This window comes from Loxodonta africana, chromosome 22 (genome assembly GCF_030014295.1).
Source record: "Loxodonta africana isolate mLoxAfr1 chromosome 22, mLoxAfr1.hap2, whole genome shotgun sequence".
NCBI classification, from domain to species: domain Eukaryota; kingdom Metazoa; phylum Chordata; class Mammalia; order Proboscidea; family Elephantidae; genus Loxodonta; species Loxodonta africana.
Window position 1 is genome coordinate 34,563,015 of NC_087363.1, and position 22,410 is coordinate 34,585,424.

General features: G+C 39.5%; 2 protein-coding genes across 2 annotated transcripts in view; both read left to right on the top strand.

Moving 5' to 3' along the window:
- KBTBD12 (kelch repeat and BTB domain containing 12) overlaps window positions 1-22,194 on the top strand; it is an 88,158-nt gene extending 65,964 nt beyond the window's left edge. Inside the window, exons 5-6 of the mRNA XM_003409726.4 lie at window positions 3,040-3,237; window positions 19,599-22,194. Coding sequence (XP_003409774.1) covers window positions 3,040-3,237; window positions 19,599-19,780 — 380 coding nt within the window. The 3' untranslated portion in view covers window positions 19,781-22,194. The remainder of the gene's footprint in view (window positions 1-3,039; window positions 3,238-19,598) is intronic.
- Window positions 13,916-14,594, top strand: LOC100672896 (large ribosomal subunit protein uL6-like). The gene has a single exon (XM_064274792.1). The coding sequence runs from the start codon at window positions 13,928-13,930 to the stop codon at window positions 14,444-14,446; it is 519 nt and encodes a 172-aa protein (XP_064130862.1). The 5' UTR covers window positions 13,916-13,927; the 3' UTR covers window positions 14,447-14,594.
- Window positions 22,195-22,410: the final 216 nt, after the last annotated feature.

The following is a 22,410-nucleotide window of genomic DNA, read 5'->3' on the forward strand; positions in this document are numbered from 1 at the left end:
AACCTCACTGACAGAAGGACATGAGGAGCCCAAGAACCATTATACTCAAGGGCACATGGATGGCACGTCCTCGAGAATATCAGAGAAGCACAACTGCTCTCCCCTGCCAGACGTTGTGTGCCAGAACACGCCCTGTGCCAGGAGGTCTTGAATGGGGACAGATGTTTCCTCCTGCAGCCCACAGAAGGGAAAGATTCTGTACCTGCCTAACACAAGAAGAGCCGGTTTTCGTATTGGTAGAAAGGGAAACGGGGAGAGGGAGGCGTTGTCCTCTTCTATGATTTTCACCGCACCACCACCACCCCCCAAAAAGGTATATATTTTGTATTTGAAACCCATTTGGGTATAAATCACAAAGATAATTTCTATTCTTTCATCTGTTTTTGAATAAAGAAAAGTCAGGCTCTGCTAGTGTGTAAATTAAAGATATGGAGGTATCTCACTGAAATTCTACAGATGTGCTGATCCTACCCTAGGGTTTCTCTCATCAAAAGGTTTCTCTTGTAGTGCTGGTGTTGACTTATTAATAAAGATCATGCTTTTATTTGGTGATTTTTCTAATCAAGATTCACCTTAGTTTAAGCTCATTAAATCTGCTGCTAATAAGTGATGCTGGAAGGGTACTTGATGGTGGAATTACATCCAGGTGAGACAGAAAATGTGTTCAAGCATTAATGGTCAGAAACAAAGACAGAGTTCCCTGGAAGGCTGCTCTATCCTCCTCGAGTGGAGCGTGGGAACTGTCTGCCAACCAAACAGAAGCAGCTCATATTTAAATGGGCACATATTTAAAAGGTTAGTTTTGTAGTAAGAGGTGAACATTATAATGAAATACTTTGGGTAACAGAACGACAAAAATGATAAGGACTCTAATTATTCTAAAAATCAAGAGATAATACCCATTCTTTATATGCATTGTGTTGGGGAAGCTTTTCTAATGAGCTTTTACGTAAAACTTCTGAGTTAGATTCAAGATTTGGGTTGCCTGACGTGCCCCAGCCTGTTTGCTTCCACTTACTGGTTGTAATACAAGCCACCCAATAATCTCTCTTCCAGGCCTTGCAGAAACAGATAACTCAATCATTTTATTCTTACCTTACCTGATGGATAGCTGCTGGGTTCAATTGCTTTAAGGCCTCTGCTGCACAAATATGAAATCCCACTTCTTGTAAGGCTACAAAGCCTTGGCTACCACACTGCCACATAGAAAGAGGGCCCATAAAGAGCAGGGCTGTGCAGTAACCGAGGCCAGCACGTCCCCTACTTGGAAACACTGCAGCTCAGACTTGGCATTGTAATGGGCTAAATTATTTATCCAGTCAGGTAATGGAGAAAGCAGCTCAGAGCTTTCTGAGTTTATAGCTTCAGTTTCTGGATTCATATGAAGACAGGAAATAAGCAAGGCTCCATCAGAAAAAAAAAAAAAAAAGACTTTTACTCCAAAGCCCTATTTTGCCTGGCATAAGCCCCAGCCATGGTGAAAATAAGCTGGTTTCACCAACCTTCACGGATTACTTAAATACTTACTGTGTGCCAGGCACTGTGAAATAGAAAAAGATGTGTAAAAAGTGGCCTTTGCCCTCAAATGAGCTTACGGTACATCCTTTACTTGGACAGACAGGGAAAACATGAAAAGTTAAATTCCTCATTAATCCATTCCAAAAATACAACATATCAGGCACAATGCTGGGTACTGGGGATACAATAGCCAAGACTATGGTCTTGTGAGCAACATAGGGAAGCAGGCAATGACTAAAATACAGTCTGACTAGTGCAAGGATGGGTAAAGGGTGTTAAGTAGCAGTGAAAATCGAAATACCATGAGATAATGTGTAATTAATTTCCCAGTAAATAAGACACACAGTAAGTGCCATGAGATAAAGCAGTTCATAGTTTTGGTTTTGATATTGCTGTAAATAACATATCCAAACACCAGTGAACATTCCACCTGTTCAATGGCTCTTCTAAGATCTCTCTACATGAAAGAGAGCTGGGTTAGCCTGAGGCCAGCATTTTCAAGTCTTTTTGGTTGGTCGTGGAGATCAAGCAACAGGCCTAGATGGGATTTTTCTAGATGGAATTCAGTCATTGATGAAATGAGTGTCTGTAAGTACTGGTGTATTTCTTCTTCCTGGGAATTCATTCAGTCTCAGGACCATCCTTCAGGTCAGGAAATATGGCCCTGACCTTGAAGACATTTCACTGTTGGACTTGGGAGAAAAGAACAAAAAAGATCTCCTACAAACTTGTGTTTCTTATTACAGTGGATTAGAGGTTCTTATACAATTACTTTTTCCCACGAAGGGTTGCACTTAAAATCATAATTATGTAAATATTACTTCTGTTACTTGTTACAGTCTCTGGACTTCTGAATCTAATTTGTATCTCTCTTAAGATACCTGTCATAATGTCCTCTCTTCTAGTTATTTGTATGCATGGCTCCTTCCACCCCATTAACTTCTTGAGAGCAGGAAATATGCCTTATTCATATTTCTAAGCTTAACACTATTGCCTTGTGTGTAACAGGCACTCAATATCTGTTGAAAGAATGTACCATCCAAAAATGGAGGATGCATTGGACATTTTGGTTTGGGCCTTCTTGACCCCAGTCCTGAAATTTACACACACACGTGCACACACACAAGATGGCCCTTCCTTAATTGTGAAAGATATATGCAACTTAAGAAGTGATGGAGAGGCAGCAAAATCATTCCTGATGATCTACAGGAAGGCAGATGTCAGAGTTGGGTTCACCTGCTCATTCTGTGAACCTGTGTTGGATATTGGAGAATCTATGGCCTACCGTGGAATCAGCCTCATGCACGAGCACAAACAGAGGGGGCGCTATCAGCAAAAATCAAATCAAATTTTTCTGTGGAGCACAGACTAGACATTGTGGTTACTTAGAAGTTATCTAATTCGGGCAAGAAAAATCAAAGGCTCATAAACATGTGATACAGTCCATGGCAGGGAAGGGGTGCCATCTACAATAGAGTTGTGATTCTCGGTCATCTCATTTCTGTGTATCATTCTCTATAGGTGGGATTGGCTGCGAAGGTCGAGACAAAGGCCAGGTTCGAAAATGCCTTGATGCCGTGGAGATCTACAACCCTGATGGGGATTTTTGGAGAGAGGGCCCACCCATGCCGAGTCCCCTCCTCTCCCTTCGAACCAATTCTACTAATGCAGGAGCAGTGGATGGGAAACTGTATATCTGTGGGGGATTCCATGGAGCAGGTACTGATCCAGGTTAAATGTTTTGTAACCTCCTTTGGTGTTGATTTTTACCTCTCTTAACCCAATCGCCAGTGAATAATCCTGAGAGCAGAGTGTGCACTGAAAAGCATGATTTTCAGAGTTCGGAGTCCTTGAGCAACTTACCAAACCTCTCCGAACTTTGGTTTTCACAACTGTAAAATGGAGGTGTTAACCTACAGGCTGATGTAAGAACTAAATGAGATCTAATTTATAATGCATCTGGCACATAAAAAAAAAAAACACACATAGCAGACAATAAATATTGGTTGACTATTTTTTTTTTTTATAAAGAGAAAAGAAATGATATAGGAAAGATTTGTGCCTGGTTGTTGGACTAAAGAAGGAGAGATTTAAAAATATGAAGAACAAGTGGTAGTGGATGTAATGACCAGAAGCACTAGATTTGATTTTTGTCTTTATGAGCAAAAAAAAAAAAAATCTGCCCTTCAGAAAACTCTCTTGTTCGTATCCCCACTACTGCCACTTGAAATAAATTGCTTAAAAGCATCTCTAAAACAATGCCTACCTAATGCATATATTATGGAGCCCTGGCATTGTAGTGGTTAAACATTTGGCTGCTAACCAAAAGGTCAGCAGTTCGATCCACCAGGCATTCCTTGGAAACCCTGTAGGGCAGTTCTACTCTATTCCATAGGGTCGCTATGAGTTAGAATCAACTCAATGGCAACACAGGTTTGCTTTCGTTTTTTAATGCATATATTATTACTGAGCTTAATTTGCAGATATCTAATTGTACCATCTTTGCATTCTACAGTATAGATTCATCATTTTTAATGCAACAGGAAGATTCCAAAATATGCATAAATCTAGCAACCAGGGGCCTCCAAAGTTTCATTAGTTGCATCAATAAATAAGGGCAGAATGCAGTTATGTTAAAAATCCCTGCATGTGTAGTTCTAACCTGACTGATAGAGCACTATGCCAGTACATACCCATGAAAAATAGGCCTTGAGAATATTTCTATTTTGGAAGAATGCCAAAATAAATAGAGTAAAATAAAGCTGACACTGCAGCAAAGCAAAACCTTTTATAAACTGACCTTCATTTTATAAACTCATAATTGTATGTAAATTAAAAATAGACTTTTCATTACGAATTACAAGGGACTTAGGAGATATATAAGTAGACCTTGTTTGGCTGTTTGTGTGTGTGTGTGTGTATGTGTGTGTGTGGTGAAATACATGTAACAAACCATTTGCCATTTCAGCCATTTTTATGTGTACAAGTCAGTGAGCTTTTGGGTTCTTGATTCAAACAAATCTGTAAAAAGACATTTTTTTTCTGATATCTGGGAAATCTGAACATGGACTGGGGTATTAGATGGTATTATGGAATTGTTGGCTTTGTTAGGGGTAATGATGGCATTGTAGTTTTATAAAGGCAAGAAAGGAAAAAATTTTTTAAAGTCCTTGACAATTACAGATTATTCAGAAGTATGTATGGATGAAAGTGATATCTGAAATTTGTATTAATGTACTCCAACAAGTATTTTTTTGAAAGTAGAGGGGGAAAGTGAAAATAGATTTTAAAAGATCAGTAAAATGTTGATAATTATTAAAGCTGGATGGTGGGTACATGGGGCTTTATTTTACGACTTTTGTGTATGCTTGAAAATTTCCATATTAAAGAGCTTCAAAATTTTTTCTCTATTTGTTCTTCAGAGGACTGTCCAAAGAGGTTTTTAAAAAACTGTCTTAATATCTTTTATATTAAACATCATATGCCATGCTTGTATGAAGGCAATCATCTATCCTAGTTGCAAGAAACCTGGCCTACTAAGTTTCTCTGAGTAAAGAGGCCTTAGAAGTCAGGAGGGAGATTCAAAGTGCTGGGCGCCCTCATCCACCAGGGCTGCTCCCCCTCCATCATCTGGCTTTTGGCTTTCTCTTAACCAGAAAAGAAGGGCAGAGAATACACAACCTCCAGAGATAGGGGTGGCAATTAGTGTCTGAAGATCTAGAAGACATTCTGTTTTGTCTTGTTTCTTTATCTTATCTTTCTTTGTATTATATTGAGTTAGAGAATTGATATCCTCCATTTTTCAAACATGTCTAAACTCATACCATGAATCAACCCCTCTTCTTAGCACTACAATGGGCTGATATTGCTTGTAGCCAGAAGGAGAGGGATTTATTATATGAGCTTTCAAAGACCATTTTAATTATTTGGTTCTGAATTGTCACTGGGGTTTTATGCAAAATAGAACAATTATGTAATAGCGTACTTATTATGAACTAGAGATCTCACCATCAGACCTAAAAACAAACACTGAATTTTCTCTCCTTGTGTGATACAGACCTACTTGTCCCATTTATTTATTCAGAAAACTACAGTCAAGAAGTTAATCTTTTTTAGCTATTTAGCTAATTCAATAATAATGGATTGAAACATATTGTGTGCAGACATTTGGGATACAACCTTAAGATATTCAACATTGGATGGAAAAGACAAATACATAAACGTGTATTAAATATAGTAATTTGTTTCTGGTTAAGATAGTAGATTGAGCACTTCTATTTCCCTCCAAACTCCATTAAAATGACCATAGTCAGATAAAGAGAAGAGGAAAGAAAACAACAGCAACAAAATTTTGGAAGCTGGAAGGCAGATGAATGAATAGTAAATAACTAGACCTGAGAAACTTCCATCCCGAACTGGCAACAGGAAAAGGAAAAGGGGGGGGAAATGTGATTTGTACCACAGAACCCCAGATAGGCTCAGAAATTGGCAAAAAACAAGTAACTCTGGAAGAAGGAATGAAGGTGACCCTGAAAACATGAAGATTGGTTGAAAGGCAGACCTCTCAATCACCTTCCCTACTTTCAATAGTCAGATAAAGTCCCTCCTTCACCCAGACAAAGAATGAGGTTGAGGGCAGGAGTCCAGTACAAAAATCAGAGGGATTAAATAAATTTTGCATACTGAGTATTGAAATTCTCAACTTTCTTCCCTCCCTGACTCCCAGAATGTTGGCAGCCATACCCCCCAGGCAGGAGACTGGAAGATTCTTCTTTGGGGATCTGACCAACCCAAAATAGGGCACAGCCAGATCATGCTATAAAGGACCTTACAGAAACATGCATTGCACTTCTACATGCATTGCACTTCCATGGAGTACCACTCTTAAAGATAAGCAAACAGTTAAGAATCATTTGAGGAAAGCATGTATATGAACGATAGAAATCTAAACAAATGAAGAAAAGCAAGCTGGAGGAAACAGAGACCATGGCAGGAGAAGAAATATTCTCAGAGAGATAAGAGAAAACATTGCATCGATGGAACAGGAAAAGGATATTTAAAAGTACTTGGAAATTAAAAAAAAAAAATTTTTAATTAAAAAAATATAGCAGAAATTAAGTACATAATAGAAAATTTGGAGGGTATAATGAGGAAACTTCTCAGAAAGTAGAACTAAAAGCAATTAGATGGAAAATAAGAAAGAAATTAAGTCCAAGAAGTTCGATGTATGAGTACTAGAAGTTCCAATAAAAGAAAAAAGAGAAAATGGAGAGTAATAAATCATCCATGAAGTAAATTAAATTTTTCCAGAACTTAAGTCACCAGATTTAAAGGATACACTAACAAGCACAATGGATGAAAATAAACCGAAACCATCATTATGATATTACAGAACACTTGGGACAATCAGAAGATCCTAAAAGCCTCTAGAGAGAAAAAAATTTCGTACAAAAGGTCAAGAACCAGAAAGGCATCAGACTTCTGAACCACGACATTTAACGCTGAAAGAAAATGAAGTAAATGCCTTCAAAAATTCTATAGGAAAATTATGTTCCACCTAGACTTCTATACCCACCTAACTATTAATTAAGTGTGACACATGCAGTGTCTCAAAAAATCTATTTCCCTCGTGCCCTTTTATCAGCATGTGTTTCACCTAAATGAAGGCATAAATCAAGAAAGAGTAGACATGGGATAGAGGAAACAGGATTCAGCACAGTAGAGAGAAAAGAGAATCCCTGGGAAATGCTGAAGGGATATCCAAGAGTGACAGGTGCCCAGCAGGCCTAAAGAGCAGTCAGCACAGGATGGAGTTGGTCAGAAGGCTCTGGGGCAGATGTATTCTGGAGAAAAAAACTTATCAAATGTTAGTGTTTTGAAGGAAGATTTAGACATTTAGACACTTAGAGAAGAGCAATGAAAACCAAAAAAATAAGTTAATTCCAGAGAAAACAATAAGTTGTACAGGAAGGGAAAAGTATACCACATGGCTCATCTGTGAATAGCATTTACAGAGTCATAATAAGGTAAATACTAAATATTGAGCTAACCAAAACTGTTGTTGTTAGTTGTTGGCAAGTAGATCCTGACTCATGGTAACCCCATGTGTGTAAAGTACAACTGCTTCACAGAGTTTTCAAGGCTGTGACCTTTCAGAAGGAGATTACCAGTACTCTCTTCCAAGGTGCCTCTGGGTGGGTTCAAACCAACAATCTTTCAGCTAGTAGTTGAGCGCTGAACCATTTGTGCGACCCAGGTATTAACCAAAACTATGCCTTATCTATTCTGGAAGGATGGTGTCTTATTTACCTAGTGCTCTCTAACGAAAAATATCACCAGTTGGTGGCATTAAAGAACAGGCATTTATTGTCTCAGTTTTGGAGAATAGAAGTCCAAACCTGGGCATCGACTCTATGGGAGGATTGTTCTTTCACGGTAGCCAACCCCAGAAGTTCCTTGGCATTCCTTCGCATTTCTTGGCATCTGTCTTGCCCCTGTGTGTGTCTGTGTGTCTATTCTGCTCTTTTTATAAGACACCACTTCAAGTGATTAGATTTAGGACCCACCCTACTGTGGTATGACCTCATTAACAGAACAAGAGAAAATCCCTATTTTCAAACAGGTACAGGAGTTACAGCTACAACCCGTATTTTGGGAGGACACAATTCGATAACACATGGGGAAACAGAAAGTAGGTAGATATGGTGGGAATGTAAAAGAAAGCTAAATCCACATTTTCCACAGTAGAAAGTCAAAAATTAATGCTTTCAACACAGGAAGCGGCAGTAATATAAAACTGTAATTTATAGATGTAGTGGTCAGTTCCAGAAGAATTGGCCAGAGCTGAGGAGGAGTAGTAAATAGGACCCCAGGAAGCATGGGGTCCTATTTACTATTATTTACTACTCATCTTTGCATTCCTTGACAACAGAATGTGGAAATTATCAAACAATATTATTAATATCACACACAAGTAAAATTTTGCTGAAGATCATTCAAAAGTGATTGCAGTAGTACATCAACAGGGAACTGCCAGAAGTTCAAGCCGAACTGAGAAGAGGACATGGAATGAGAGATATCATTACTGATGTCAGATGGATCTTGGCTCAAAGCAGAGAATATCAGAAATATGTTTACCTGTGTTTTATTGACTGCGCAAAGGCATTCGATTGTGTGGATCATAACAAATTATGGTAACACAGCAAAGAATGTGAATTCCAGAATGCTTAACTGTGCTCATGAGGAACCTGTACATAGACCAAAAGGCAGTCTTTCGAACAGAATAAAGGGATACTGTGTGGTTTAAAGTCAGGAAAGGTGTACATCAGGGTTGTATCCTTTCACCACACTTATTCGATATGTATGCTGAGCAAATAATTCGAGAAGCTGGACTATATGAAGAATTCGGCATTAGGATTGGAGGAAGACTTACTAACAACCTGTGATATGCATATGACGCAACCTTGCTTGGTGAAAGTGAAGAGGACTTGAAGCACTTACTGATGAAGATCAAAGACTACAGCCTTCAGTATGGATTGCACCCCAACATAAAACAAAAATCCTCACAACCAATAAGCCACATCCTGATAAACAGAGAAAAGATTGAAGTTGTCGAGAATTTTGTTTTACTTAGATCCATAACCAATGCCCATGGAAGCAGCAGTCAGGAAATCAAACAACATATTGCATTGGACAAATCTACTGCAAAAGACCTCCTGAAAGTATTGGAAAGCAAAGATGTCACTTTGAGGACTAAGGTGCGCCTGACACAAGCCATGGTATTTTCAATTGCCTCATATGCGTGCAAAAGCTGGACAATGAATAAGATAGATCGAAGAATTGATGCCTTTGAATTATGGTGTTGGCAAAGAATATTGAATAAACCATGGACTGCCAGAAGAACCAACAAATCTGTCTTGGAAGAAGTACAGACAGAATGCTCCTTAGAAGCAAGGATGGTAAGACTTCATCTCACATACTTTGGACATGTTATCAGGAGGGACCACTCCCTGGAGAAGGACATCATGCTTGGTAAAGTGGAGGGTCAGTGAAAAAGAGAAAGACCCTCAACGAAATGGACTGACACAGTGGCTACAATGGCTCAAACATAGCAACAATTGTGAGGATGGCACAGGACCAGGCAGTGTTTCATTCTGTTGTACATAAGTTTGATGTGAGTTGAAATCGGCTTGAGAGCAGTGAGTATGGGTTTTTTTTTGGCATTAAGGAAACTGGAGCCCTGGTGGTGCAGTGGTTAAGAGCTCAGCTGCTAGCCAAAAGGTTGGGAGTTAAAATCCACCAGCCACTCCTTGGAAACCCTATGGGACAGTTCTACTCTGTCCCATAGGATCACTATGAGTCGGTATAAACTTGACCGCAACTGGTTTGGGTTTTTTGTTGTTGTTGTTGTTTGTTTATTATGGGAACTACTAACAGATTACTCTCTTAGGAGTCCGTTTTTCATGTGTCCCATGCTTTTCTGCATGTCTTGTCAGCAGAGATACTGACTGCCTTTGTTCTGGACTATCTTTTCAAGGATGTTTGTATAGCAGACGGCCTTAAAAATATAGTAAAGGGCAGGAGGGTGAATGGAGAGTGATTGCTAATGGGTACATTATTTTTGGAGTAACAAAAATTTTCTTAAATTAGATGGTAGTGATGGTTGCACATCTCTGTGAATAAACTTTAAAAACCACTGAATAGTGACTAAGAGCTCAGGCTGCTAACCAAAAGGTTGGCAGTTCGAATCCACCTTGGAAACCCTGTGAGGCAGTTCTACAGTGTTATATAGGGTCACTATGAGTTGGAATCAACTCACTGGCAACAAGTTTGGGTTTTTTTGATACAATAAAGCTGTTATTAAAGAAAAAAGAAAATCCAAGCTCTTCTTTCTTTCTCCTCCTAAAGTAATCAGCTTTTGTGTTTGATACCAACGAGGAGAATTAAGCTGAATTACCCATAGGGAGAGTGCATGGGTGTGAGTTTTTTGGAGTAGAAGAGGCAGAAATGGCCCATTCCAGGGCAGAAAGTTAGATTTCCTGAGACGAAGAGAGAAGACAGTGGTGACAAGTGACACCTAGTAGCAGGATCCTATTCCCTGCTCATAAGAGCCTCCAATAGATGACAACATTGAGGCACAAAGACAAAAAAAGAATGACTGTGTCCTTATAAGAGGAGAAGAGACATAGAGGGAAGACAGAGGCAGGGATTGGAGTGATAGTGCCACAAGCCAAAGAACACCTGGGGGCTACCAGAAACTGAAAGAGGAAGGCTTCCTGTAGAGACTTCAGAGGGAGCATGGCCCAGCTGATACCTTGATTTCAGACTCCTAGCCTCCAGAACTGTGATAAAATAAAATTCTGTTACTTTAAGTCACCCACCCTGTAGTTGGTTACAACAACTCTAGGAAACTAATACAGTCTCTACTGCTTTTCTCTGTCAATCCACTTGCCACTCAGCCCTGGAGGCAGATCAGCCACAGGAAGTGTGCAGCAGAGCAGGGAATCTAAAGCTCTATTCAGATAAATTTTTCATCAGAAACCGTGAAGTCCAGAAAGCAATGGAACAAAATTTTTAAAGCACTGAAAAAGAAAAGAACTGTCTGGAATTCTTTATTCATCAAAAATATCCTTCAGGAGGACTCCAGAGGTCATGGCCCCCAGACCTTCTGCTGGACCAAGACTGGAACCATTCCCAAAGCCAACTCTTCAGACACGGATTGGATTGGACTATAAGATATAAAATGATACTGGTGAGGAGTAAGCTTCTTGGCTCAAGTAGACACATGAAACTATGTGGCAGCTCCTGTCTGGAGGGGAGATGAGAAGGCAGAGGGGAACGGAAGCTGGCTGAATGGACACAGGAAATACAGGGTGGAGAAAAGGAATGTGTTGTCTCATTAGGGGGAGAGCAACTAGGAGTACACAGCAAGGTATATATAAATTCTTGTATGAAAGACTGACTTGATTTGTAAACTTTCACTTAAAGCACAATTAAAAAAAAAGAAAAAAATATATATCCTTTAGGAATGAAGGCAAAATTAAGACATTCTCAGTTGAAGGAAAACGAGGAGAATTCATTGCCAGCAGATCTGCTCTACAAAAGAAGATTAAGGGAAGTCCTTCAGTTCTCCTCTTCAGTTCTTTAAAATATGGATGACACTTGACAGCAAAAAATTTAACACTACCTGTGTGATGGTTAAGGTCAACTTGGCTGGGCCATGATTCTCAGTGGTTTGACAATTATGATGTAGTTTAGCAGCTACATGATGATATAATCACTTCCATAATGAAATCTGATATAATGTAATCACCTCCATGATGAGATCTGTTATGAGCAGCCAGTTGAAAGGAAGTTTCCTTGGGGCTTGGCCTGCATCCAATATAGGTGACCTTTCTGGCAAGCTTGCTGGGTTTCACTCACTCTGGATCCTGCAGCTGTTTCCTGTTCATCTGACCCCTAGTTCTTGGGACTTGAGCTAGCAGCTTACCCGCCAAACTTGGGATTTGCCTGCCTCCACAGCCTGTGAGCCAGCAGCCTGCCATCTTATCTGCCAATTTTGGGTTCGCCAGTCCCTGCAGCTACGAGAGTCAGGAGAAGCGTCAGCCGTGGCTTTGGGACTTTCCAGCCCCTACAACCAAGTGAACTATTTCCTTGATATAAATGTATATGTATGTGTGTATGTATATACATATATATTTATATGCTTTGCTAGTTTTGCTTCTCCAGAGAACCCAGCTTAAGACAGTCCGACAGTGTTTTCAATGTATGTTGCTGTTGTACAGAGAGGAACACATAGGGCTACCATGAGTGGGAATAAACTAGATGGCAAAATATTTGGTTTTTGTCTTAAGGAACTTATGTGGTGGTAAGATTTCTCTGTTTCACATGAGGTGACAAAATAATTCAAAGTAGTCTGTGAAAAGTTATGTATATATGTTGTAATCCTGAAAACAATTACTTAAAAAAAAAAAAACTATTCAAAGAGTTATAGTGAAAAACTCAAGATATATTAAAATAGAATATTAAAAATAAAAATATTCAAATAACCCAAAAAGAAGGCAGAAAAGGAGAAGAGAAGAACAAAAACAAAAGAATTGATAAGACCTAAATCCAAACATATCAATAAAACCAAAAAAACCAAACCCATTGCCATCGAGTCAATTCCGACTTATAGTGACCCTATAGGACAGAGTAGAACTGCCCCATAGAGTTTCCAAGGGGCACCTGGCGGATTTGAACTGCCAACCTTTGATTAGCAGCCATAGCTCTTAACCACTGTCCCACCAGGGTTTCCAAACATATCAATAATTACATTAAATACATTGGTCTAAAACAAGAGTTAGCAAACGATAGTCTGCCACCATTTTTTATAAATAAACTTTATTGGAAAACACACATACTCATACATTTACATATTATCTAAAACTATTGTCTATGGTCTAATCACAGCAATTAAAAGACAGAAATATTATATATTCTCATTATTAGAATAAATAAACAAAACAAAACCCAACTATATACTGACTAGAACTAGAAGAAATCCAATTTAAACATAATGCATACCAGTTGCTGTCAAATCATTTCCTACTCATGGCAACCCCGTGTGTGTCAGAGTAGAACTGTGTTCCATAGGGTTTTTCAGTGGGTGATTTTTCAGAAGTAGATCGCCAGGCCTTTTTCCCGAGGTGCCTCTGGGTTAGAAGCTGCGTGTATTAACCATTTATGCCACCCAAACCAAAAACCCGTTGCCCTTGACTGGATTCCAGCTCATAGCAACCCTACGGAACAGAGGAGAACTGCCCCATAGAGTTCCAAGGAATGGCTGGTGGATTCAAACTGCAGACCTTTTGGTTAGCAGCCCAGCTCTTAACCGTGGGTACTCAAAATATAATGCATGGGTAGGTTAAAAGTAAAAGGATAGAAAAAGATACACCATGCACACACTAACCAAAAGAAAGTTGGACTGGCTATGTTAACATCAGGCAAAATAAATTAACAGGGATAAAGAGGGATATTATAAAATAATTAATTTACCTAGACGATATAACAGTGCTAAAAAATGTGTATGTACCTAAGAAAAAGCCTCGAAATACACAAATGAACAAACAAAAACTGATAGAACTGAAAGGAGAAATTGATAGATTTACAATTATAGTTGAAGATTTCACCATTCCTCTCTCAGTAAACAATAGAATAAGTAGTCAGCAAGGATATAGAAGAATTGATCACCACTTTTTATCAACCAACTAGATCTAATTGATATTTATAGAACACTTCATCCAACAACAGCATAATATACATTCTTTTCAAGTGCACATGGAGCATTTATCAAGATAGACCATATCCTGAACCATAAAACAAACCTTAAAATTTTTTTTTAAGAATTTAGGCCGCATCTACTGCGAGAATGAAGACCATTCTTAGCAACCAGACTGTCGACATTCCGGAAAATGTCGACATCACTCTGAAGGGACGCACAGTTATTGTGAAGGGCCCCAGAGGAACTTTGCGGAGGGACTTAAATCACATCAATGTAGAACTCAGTCTCCTTGGAAAGAAAGAGAAGAGGCTTCGTGTTGACAAATGGTGGGGAAATAGAAAGGAACTGGCTACAGTTCGCACTATCTGCAGTCATGTACAGAACATGATCAAGGGTGTTACACTGGGCTTCCGTTACAAGATGAGGTCTGTGTATGCTCACTTCCCCATCAACGTTGTTATTCAGGAGAGTGGGTCACTTGTTGAAATCCAAAACTTCTTGGGTGAAAAATACATCCGTAGGGTTCGGATGAGGCCAGGTGTTGCTTGTTCAGTATCTCAAGCCCAGAAGGATGAGTTAATTCTTGAAGGAAATGACATTGAACTTGTATCAAATTCAGCTGCTTTAATTCAGCAAGCCACAACAGTTAAAAACAAGGATATCTGAAATTTTTGGATGGCATCTATGTTTCTGAAAAAGGAACTGTTCAACAGGCCGACGAGTAAGATCTAAGAGTTGTCCAGCTGCGGAAATGAGGCCGGATGATTCCTAAGACTTACCAGGTGATATTTTTAAGATGCAATAAAATTCATATATTCAAAAAAAAATTTTTTTTTTTAAGAATTTTAACCATACAAAGTATGTTCTCTAATATAATGACATTAAATTTGAAATCAAATACAGAAAGATAACAGGAAAATATTTGGAAATTAACTACCAGCTCTCTAATAACCCATGTGTCAAAGAGGAAGTATCAAGGGAAATTAGAAAGTGTTTTCAATTAAATTAGAACATATCAAAATTTGTGGGACACAGCTAAATCAGTGCTTGGAGGAAATTTATAGCATGAAACACTTTTACTTAAAAAAGGGAAGAAAGGTCTCAAATCAACTGTCTAAGCTTCAACCTTAAGACACTAGAAAAAGAAGAATAACATAAACCTAAAGCAAGCAGAAGGAAAAAATAAAGAGCAGAAATCAATGCAGTTGAAAACAAAAACAGTTGAAATGCAACAAAAACTGGTTCTTTGAAAAGATCAATAAAGTTATAAACCTCTAGCCAAACTGAAGGAGAAAAAGAAACACAAATTACTAGGATGAAAGGCAGGGTATCACTACAGACTTCACAGACACTAAAAGGATAGTAAGGAAATACTACAAACAACTCTGGAGTCCCTGGGTTGTACAAATTGTTAACATGCTTAGCTCAGCTGCTAGCCAAAAGGTCGGAGGTTCAAGACCACACAGATGCACTTCAGAAGAAAGGCCTGGCAATCTAATTCCAAAAAATGAGACATTGAAAACCCTATGGAGCACAGTTCTACTCTGCACACATGGGGTTGCCATAAGTCAGAGCATAGTCAGCTTGCAGGCAACTGTGTTTTGTTTTCTTCCACAAACAATTCTATGCAGATAAATTCAATAACTTAGATGAAATGGACAAATATATAAGAGCCATGAACTGCCAAAACTCACCCTGAATGGACCTATATTTACTTTAAACATTGAGTTTGTACTTTAAAACTTTCCAAAAAAGAAAGCTCTAAATAGTTTCTTTAAATGTTCTATCAAACATTTATAAAAATAAATAACTCCAATTTTACACAACCTCTTCCAGAAAACAAGAGAACACCTCCTAACTTAGTTTATGAGACCAACGTTACCCTGATATTAAAATGAGACAGAAAATACAAGAAAAGCACAAATATCCCTCATTAACATAAATACAAAAATCCTCAACAAAATGTTAGCAAATTGAATCTAGCAAGATACGAAAAGAATAATGCATCACAATTAAATGGTGTTTTACCCAGGAATACAATGTAGATTCAGTGTAGCAAATCAACCAAGGTAATCCATTGTATTAGCAAACTAAAAAAGAAAACTAATATGAGTTGATGCAAAAAAAAAGTAACAAAATTGAACACCGATTCATGATTTTAAAAAAACCCTCTGGCAGTTAGGAATAGAGAGAACTTCCTTAACCTAATAAAGAAAATCTACTTAAAACACACACATAACTGATACCATACTTAGTAATGATAAACTGAATGATTTTCCCTTGAAGATGGGGAATAAGGAATGGGACTCCACTCTCACTACTCCTATTCAACGTTGTAAAAGAAGTTTTAGCCAGTTTAAGAAGGCACTAAAAAGAAATAAAAGTCATACAGATTGGAAAGGACAAAATAAAACTGTCTCTGTTTACACATGACATGATCGTCTATGTAGAATATCTCAAAGAACCCACAAAAAGCTCCTAGAATTAGTGAGCTTCACCTGGTTGTAAGATACAAGGTCAACACGCAAAGAAATTAAGTGTATTTTTTATTTACCAGCAATGAAAAATTGGAAACTGAAATGTAAAGAAGCAATGCCTTTTACAATAGCTCCAAATAAGTAAAATACTTCAGAATGAATATAACAAAACATATTAGGATCTCTCTGCTGAGAAGGCCTAAATAAATGGAAGGACATGCCATATTCATGAATTGGAAGACTCAATATAGTAAAGATATTAATTATTCCCAAATCATTCTAGATTTGACACAATCTAATCAAAATCCCATCAGGATTGTTTATAGATAAAAATACACACAGGCTTATTCTACGATTTAGAAAAGCAAAGAAACTAGAATAGCCAAAACAATTTTCAAAGAATAAACTTGGAAGATTCACACTACCAGCCCTAGTGGTGCAGTGGTTAAGAGCTAACGCTGCTAAGCAAAAGGCCGGCAGTTTGAATCCACCAGCTGCTCCTTGGAAACCCCATGGGGCAGTTCTACTCTGTCTTACAGGGTTGCTGTGAGTCAGATTCGACTCAGTGGCAATAGAATTTTTTAATAAAGCACAGAAATCAAGATAGTGTAGTATTGTCAAAGGGATAGATATCTAGATGAGTAGAACAAAACGGAGTACCCAGAAATAGACCCAAACAAATATGGCTGGTAGATAATTAACAAAGATGAAATGGCAATTAAATGGAGTAAGGACAGTCTTTTCAACAAATGGTGTTGGAACATTTGGACACCTATATGCAAAAAAATAAGCTTTAAGCTATACTTCAAACCTTATACAAAAATTAACTCATAATGAATCTCAATGTAAAACTTTAAGACTTCTAGAAGGTGACAGAAAAAAAATTTGTGACCTTGTTGTCTTTAGGTGCCATTGAGTTGGTTCCGATTCATAGAGACCTTACGTACAACAGAACCAAACACTGCCCATGCTGCGCCATGCTCACAATCACTGCTGTGTTTGAGTGCACTGTTGCAGCCACTGTGTCAATACGTCTCGCTGAGGGTCTTCCTCTTTTTTGCTGACCCTCTACTTTACCAAGCATGGTGACCTTCTCTAGGGACTTGTCCCTCCTGATAACATGTGCAAAGTACATGAGATGAAATCTTGCCATCCTCGCTTCTAGGGAACATTCTGGCTGTACTTATTCCAAGATAAATTTGTTCATTCTTCTGGTAGTCCATGGTATATTCAATATTCTTCACCAACGCCGTAATTCAAAGGCATGAATTCTTCTTTGGTCTTCCTTATTCATTGTCCAGCTTTCCCATGCACATGAGGTGATTGGAAATACCATGGTTTGGGTCAGGCACACCTTATCCTTGAAGTGACATCTTTGCTTTTTAACACTTTAAAGAGGTCTCTTGCAGCAGATTTGCCCAATGCAATATGTCCTTTGACTTCTTGACCGATACGTCCACAGACATTGATTGTGGATCCAAGTAAGGTGAAATGCACATCAAAAATAGCTAATAAGTTGGGAAGGGAAATAAATATAATTAAACCATTTGAAGGCCCTCCAAGAAGAGGGTCAAGGTATTGGTTATCTTTATATGTTGATAAGTTCCATATACATGTTTTAATTCCTAGGATAACCACCAGAAGAATAGAAATAGGGTGTGTAACTTCTCGATCAGTAGAGGGAAAGAAATGGAATGATGAAAAATACTCAGGCAATCAATCCCAAAGACAGCAATAAAAGAGAAAAGAAAAAAAGAACAAGTGAGACAGGCAAACCACAAAATAAGATGGTAAATTTAAGCCAAAATGTAATTGTATTAAATGCAAATGGACTAAATGCTCTAACTAGAAGACAAAGATTGTAAGAATTTTTTTTTAAATCCTGCTTTTTACTACTTATAATATTAACCAAAAGAATTCTTACGTAGCCGTATTTGTATCTTACTACAGTAAGAGGGCCACTTCATAATGATAAAAGGTTTAAGTTCATCAGAAAGATGTAAAAATTTTTAATTTATATGTACTTAATAACACAGATTCAAAGTGTGTATGCTAAAAATGGACATTACTACAGGGAGAGATAAAAAAAAAAAAAAAATCCGTAATCTTAATGGGACATTTTAACACAATTCTCTAAGTAACTGGCAGAACAGTCTCACAAAAATCAGTAAAAATGTAGAAGAGTTGAATAATATGACCGAATGAACACGGCTCAAGCATAACAATTCTAAGGATGGCGCAGAACCGGGCAGTGTTTTGTTCTGTTGTACATAGGAATGCTGTGAGTCAGAACCAACTCAATGCCACCTAACGATAATGAACATGTATAGAGGAAGAGGAACCCAACAACTGCAGAATGCACATTCTTTACAAGAATACATGGACCATTTCAAAAATTGACTTTTATATGCCAGGAATGGACTGGGCACATTTAAATATATTATTTCCTTTAATCATCATAAAATTGTGAAATAGGCATCTGGGCTGGAAATCATCGATTTTACCCTTCCAAACCCATCCTCTACCCTTCCCTACATGCTCTGGACCCTGTGAGGCTGACCTGTATGAACTGCATCAATGGGCTTGCTCTCCGGATGGGTTCAGCCAGTGGGAGGTAACAGCAGGAAACTGGTAGGTAAAAGGAAAGTAGAGTCAGGGTATTTATCTTCCCTGCTAGCTTGCCAGGAAGGGCTGTATTCCTCTTCCTCTACTAAATCTGCTGCAGCCAGGTGGCCCTCTTCATACAGCTACCCTTTCCAATTTCCAGTAACTGCTCCTTCTCCTTACCTTTCAGGCCTAGGGGTGGTAATGGCCTCTGCCTGCTATTAGTCCAAGAATATCATTTCATCCTTTGTAGTTTTCCTAACTCCATCCAAGCCTTTTCTCATGGTCCCTCTACTAAACTCTCTTCAAATTACCCAGTTTGAGTGTGCTATTTCATGAAAGGAAACTGAGTATTAGCATCCCTGTCTGCACGAGAGGAAACATCAGCTCAGCAAGGTCAGTGACACATAACTTCAGCCATGCTTCCTCTCGTCAGTGTAGAAGTAAAGACAGTTTTCATCCCTTGCTTGCATAGTTGATAGGTTATTAGCATGGCACTGGAATATCTTTCAACTTTATACGATTGTCAGTACTTCCTGAATTCCTTCCAAATGTGAATTGTAACGTGGCGCTTCTTATATATTAGAAACACTGTGCCTTCCATTTAAAGTATTTTTTTTTCCAGTTAATTCTTTGTGCATAGTGCCTTTTGGAGGAAATTGTTTAATACAGCGATGATGACTTCTGAATTTAATACCCCCGTGGGTATTTTGTCTTATTTGTTTGCTGTTTTTCAGATCGCCATGAGGTTATCTCCAAAGAAATATTGGAGCTGGACCCATGGGAAAACCACTGGAATGTTGTAGCCATCAACGTCCTCATGCATGACAGCTATGATGTGTGCCTGGTGGCCAGGATGAATCCCCGAGACCTCATCCCTCCACCTTCAGATCTGGTGGAAGAAGGCAATGAGCACTGAGGTCACATTGCCGGAGAACCTTCTATTGTGTCTGCAAATGAGGCACTTGGAATGGAGAGAGCCCATCAATCTTCTTGGAAATGAGCATTGCATGCGTAGTGACCCATGTGCAAAGCAGTATGCTGGGCACTGTGGGGGAGTAGGCCAGCATCTGCCCTCAGGGACCTCAGTCTGATAGAGTAGATGAGGCACTGGAAGGCAGAATGTGAAGATGACTACGAGAGGAGGACAGAGTGAGTGCCATAGGAGTGCAAGGAGATGGAGGGATCTTGAGTTGCTGGGGGATTCAAGGACAGCATTACCAAAAAGCGGGCCTTTTATCAGGGCCATGAAGGATGAGGAGGAAGCAGTCCTGTGGGTGCAGTTGATGGTAAGGTCCCTGAAACAGCTGAGCAAAGGCCCAAAGTGGGAAAGCACTATGCATTGGGCCATTCCAACTGGCCAGATTGCCTGGGGAACAGGGTTTACTACTAAGACTAGAAAAGTAGGTAGTAGCTAAATGACCAATACCTAGAACTGAGGATTTTGAACCTGGTCTTTGGGCGGGGGAATTATCTGAAAGTAATGATGTTAAAGGAAAGTAGACTTCTCTTTATACTCTGTTTTGGCTTCAGTCTTATAAATATTGCCTGTTCTCATTCAGAATACCCTTCTGCTGCAGCAACACAGCCAACAGTGTGACTAGCAGTAGACTACAAGTCCATAACAGCTAAGGCTCTCAAACCAAACCACAGTGAGCAGAGCAATTCAGCCCTGGGCTAAGTCCATGTCAGGGGACAGAGATGAGGGATCCGACAGCCCTAGTCCACTCTAGAGTTGATACACAGAGTCCTGGACTGGGCTGACCCAGGCTGCCTTTCCCCAAGCCCTCAGACACACATGATCTTCTGCAGGCTAACCCTTAGCTAAATGGGACTGGACTAGCCCACCCACCCCAGGGATTAGGCCAGTCTCTGGAAAGGAGGAGAGAGGAAGCAAAGTTGCTTTGGCTACCTGCTGCCCTCTTGGACCCAGCCTTTGCGATATCTTCACCACTGTTGTAGGGCAACGATGGAGCAACCTTCTTGAGCTCACAAGTGGCCATAACCAGAAAACAGCCCGGTTCTGTTTTAGGGGCTACATTTAAATAACACATGGGAAATCCACTTATTTTACTTATCATCTGTACTTGTGGAAGAATGCATTTGGTAGCTGTTTTTCAACAACTTTTCAAAAGAGGTTCACATAGCACCAGGCAAAACCAAACCAGTTGCCATCAAGTCAACTCCAACGCATGGCGAGCCCATGTGTGTCAGAGTAGAACTGTGCTCTGTTTGGGTTTTCTATGGCTGTGACCTTTTGGAAGTAGATTGTCAGCCCTTTCTTCTGAGGCCTCTCTGGGTGGCCCAACCTTTATGATTAGCTGCCAAGCACTTAACTATTTGTGCCACCCAGGCGCTCCATTTTTTTAAGCATAAATGGCCAATAAGTCCCTGATGGAAAACTCGTGTCCCTAGGATTTTCCCAGAGGAAGACAATGCCTATGTTGAGAAAACTTTTTTTCTGGTGAAGTGTTAAGTGTAACTGTGAGGACCCTCATGCCCATGTCCCAGATTTCAGCTGCCAGCTCAGGCAGCAGAGACAGGTCCAACGGTAGCTTGAGCCACTTGGAAATTTGCTTCTGCCACCATGGAAGGGAGGCCGTGAGACCCAGGGGAGCCCACACCACTGTCTGAGTATGCTATCCCCAAGGAGGCTAAACTCCAGGAGAGCAGGGGCCACGTCAGTCTCTTCTCAGTTGTACCCCAAGTACCCACATGGGTGGTTCAAGTGGGGCAGTGCTTCTAAGCCAGAGGTCTTGGTCTCTGACTATGTTTAGGAGACCGAGTTAACACGAGCTGATACAATTATTTTCCCTGACAGAGGGTCACAACCTATGGATTCTTTTTCTTATTGTGAAGATAGAGCACTCCTTCATGGTGGACTGGGCCAGTTGGTGGCAGTCACTGCAGAGGATAGCGCCTGTAGGATCTCTGCTCCCCTGAGCTACTCTGAAAAGAATCACTGTGCCTGCTTCAACCTACCTGAACATTCTAGAAGCTGTCCCAGTTCCCCAGATCAAAGAGGCCCTCTTGGTGCACCATGATACATCTTTTACATATATTGAAGTTGAGATCTGAGTTCTAGTTCCAGCTCTGCTACTTAACTAGCTGTGTGATATCAGACAAGATAACCTTTCTAAAGTCTTATTTTCCTCATATGCAAAATAGGAAGAAAAATACTACATGCTTTAGAGGGTTGGCGTGAGAACTAAGAGAGATCTGAGCAGAGTGTCTGTTAAACCCTAAAACAAGAAACATTATTTACCTGCCATTCTAATGTTATCATTGCAATCAGCATTGTTCCCAAAGCAAAGTGCCCAAAACAGAACTCAGTACTTGCGTTGAATTTCTGGGATTCTAGGGCAAAAAAAAAAAAAAAAATTTTTTTTTTTTTTTTTAGGGCAAGATTTGCGTATGGTTTGAGATAGTTCTTAATTCCCCAGATGCAAGCCGCTGGGCCCTCCTGGTTGGAGCACTGGGAAGTGTGCTGGCAGCCCAGGGGCCAATGGACCAGCAGAGCTTTGCTGGGAGCTGAGGCATCTCTGATGG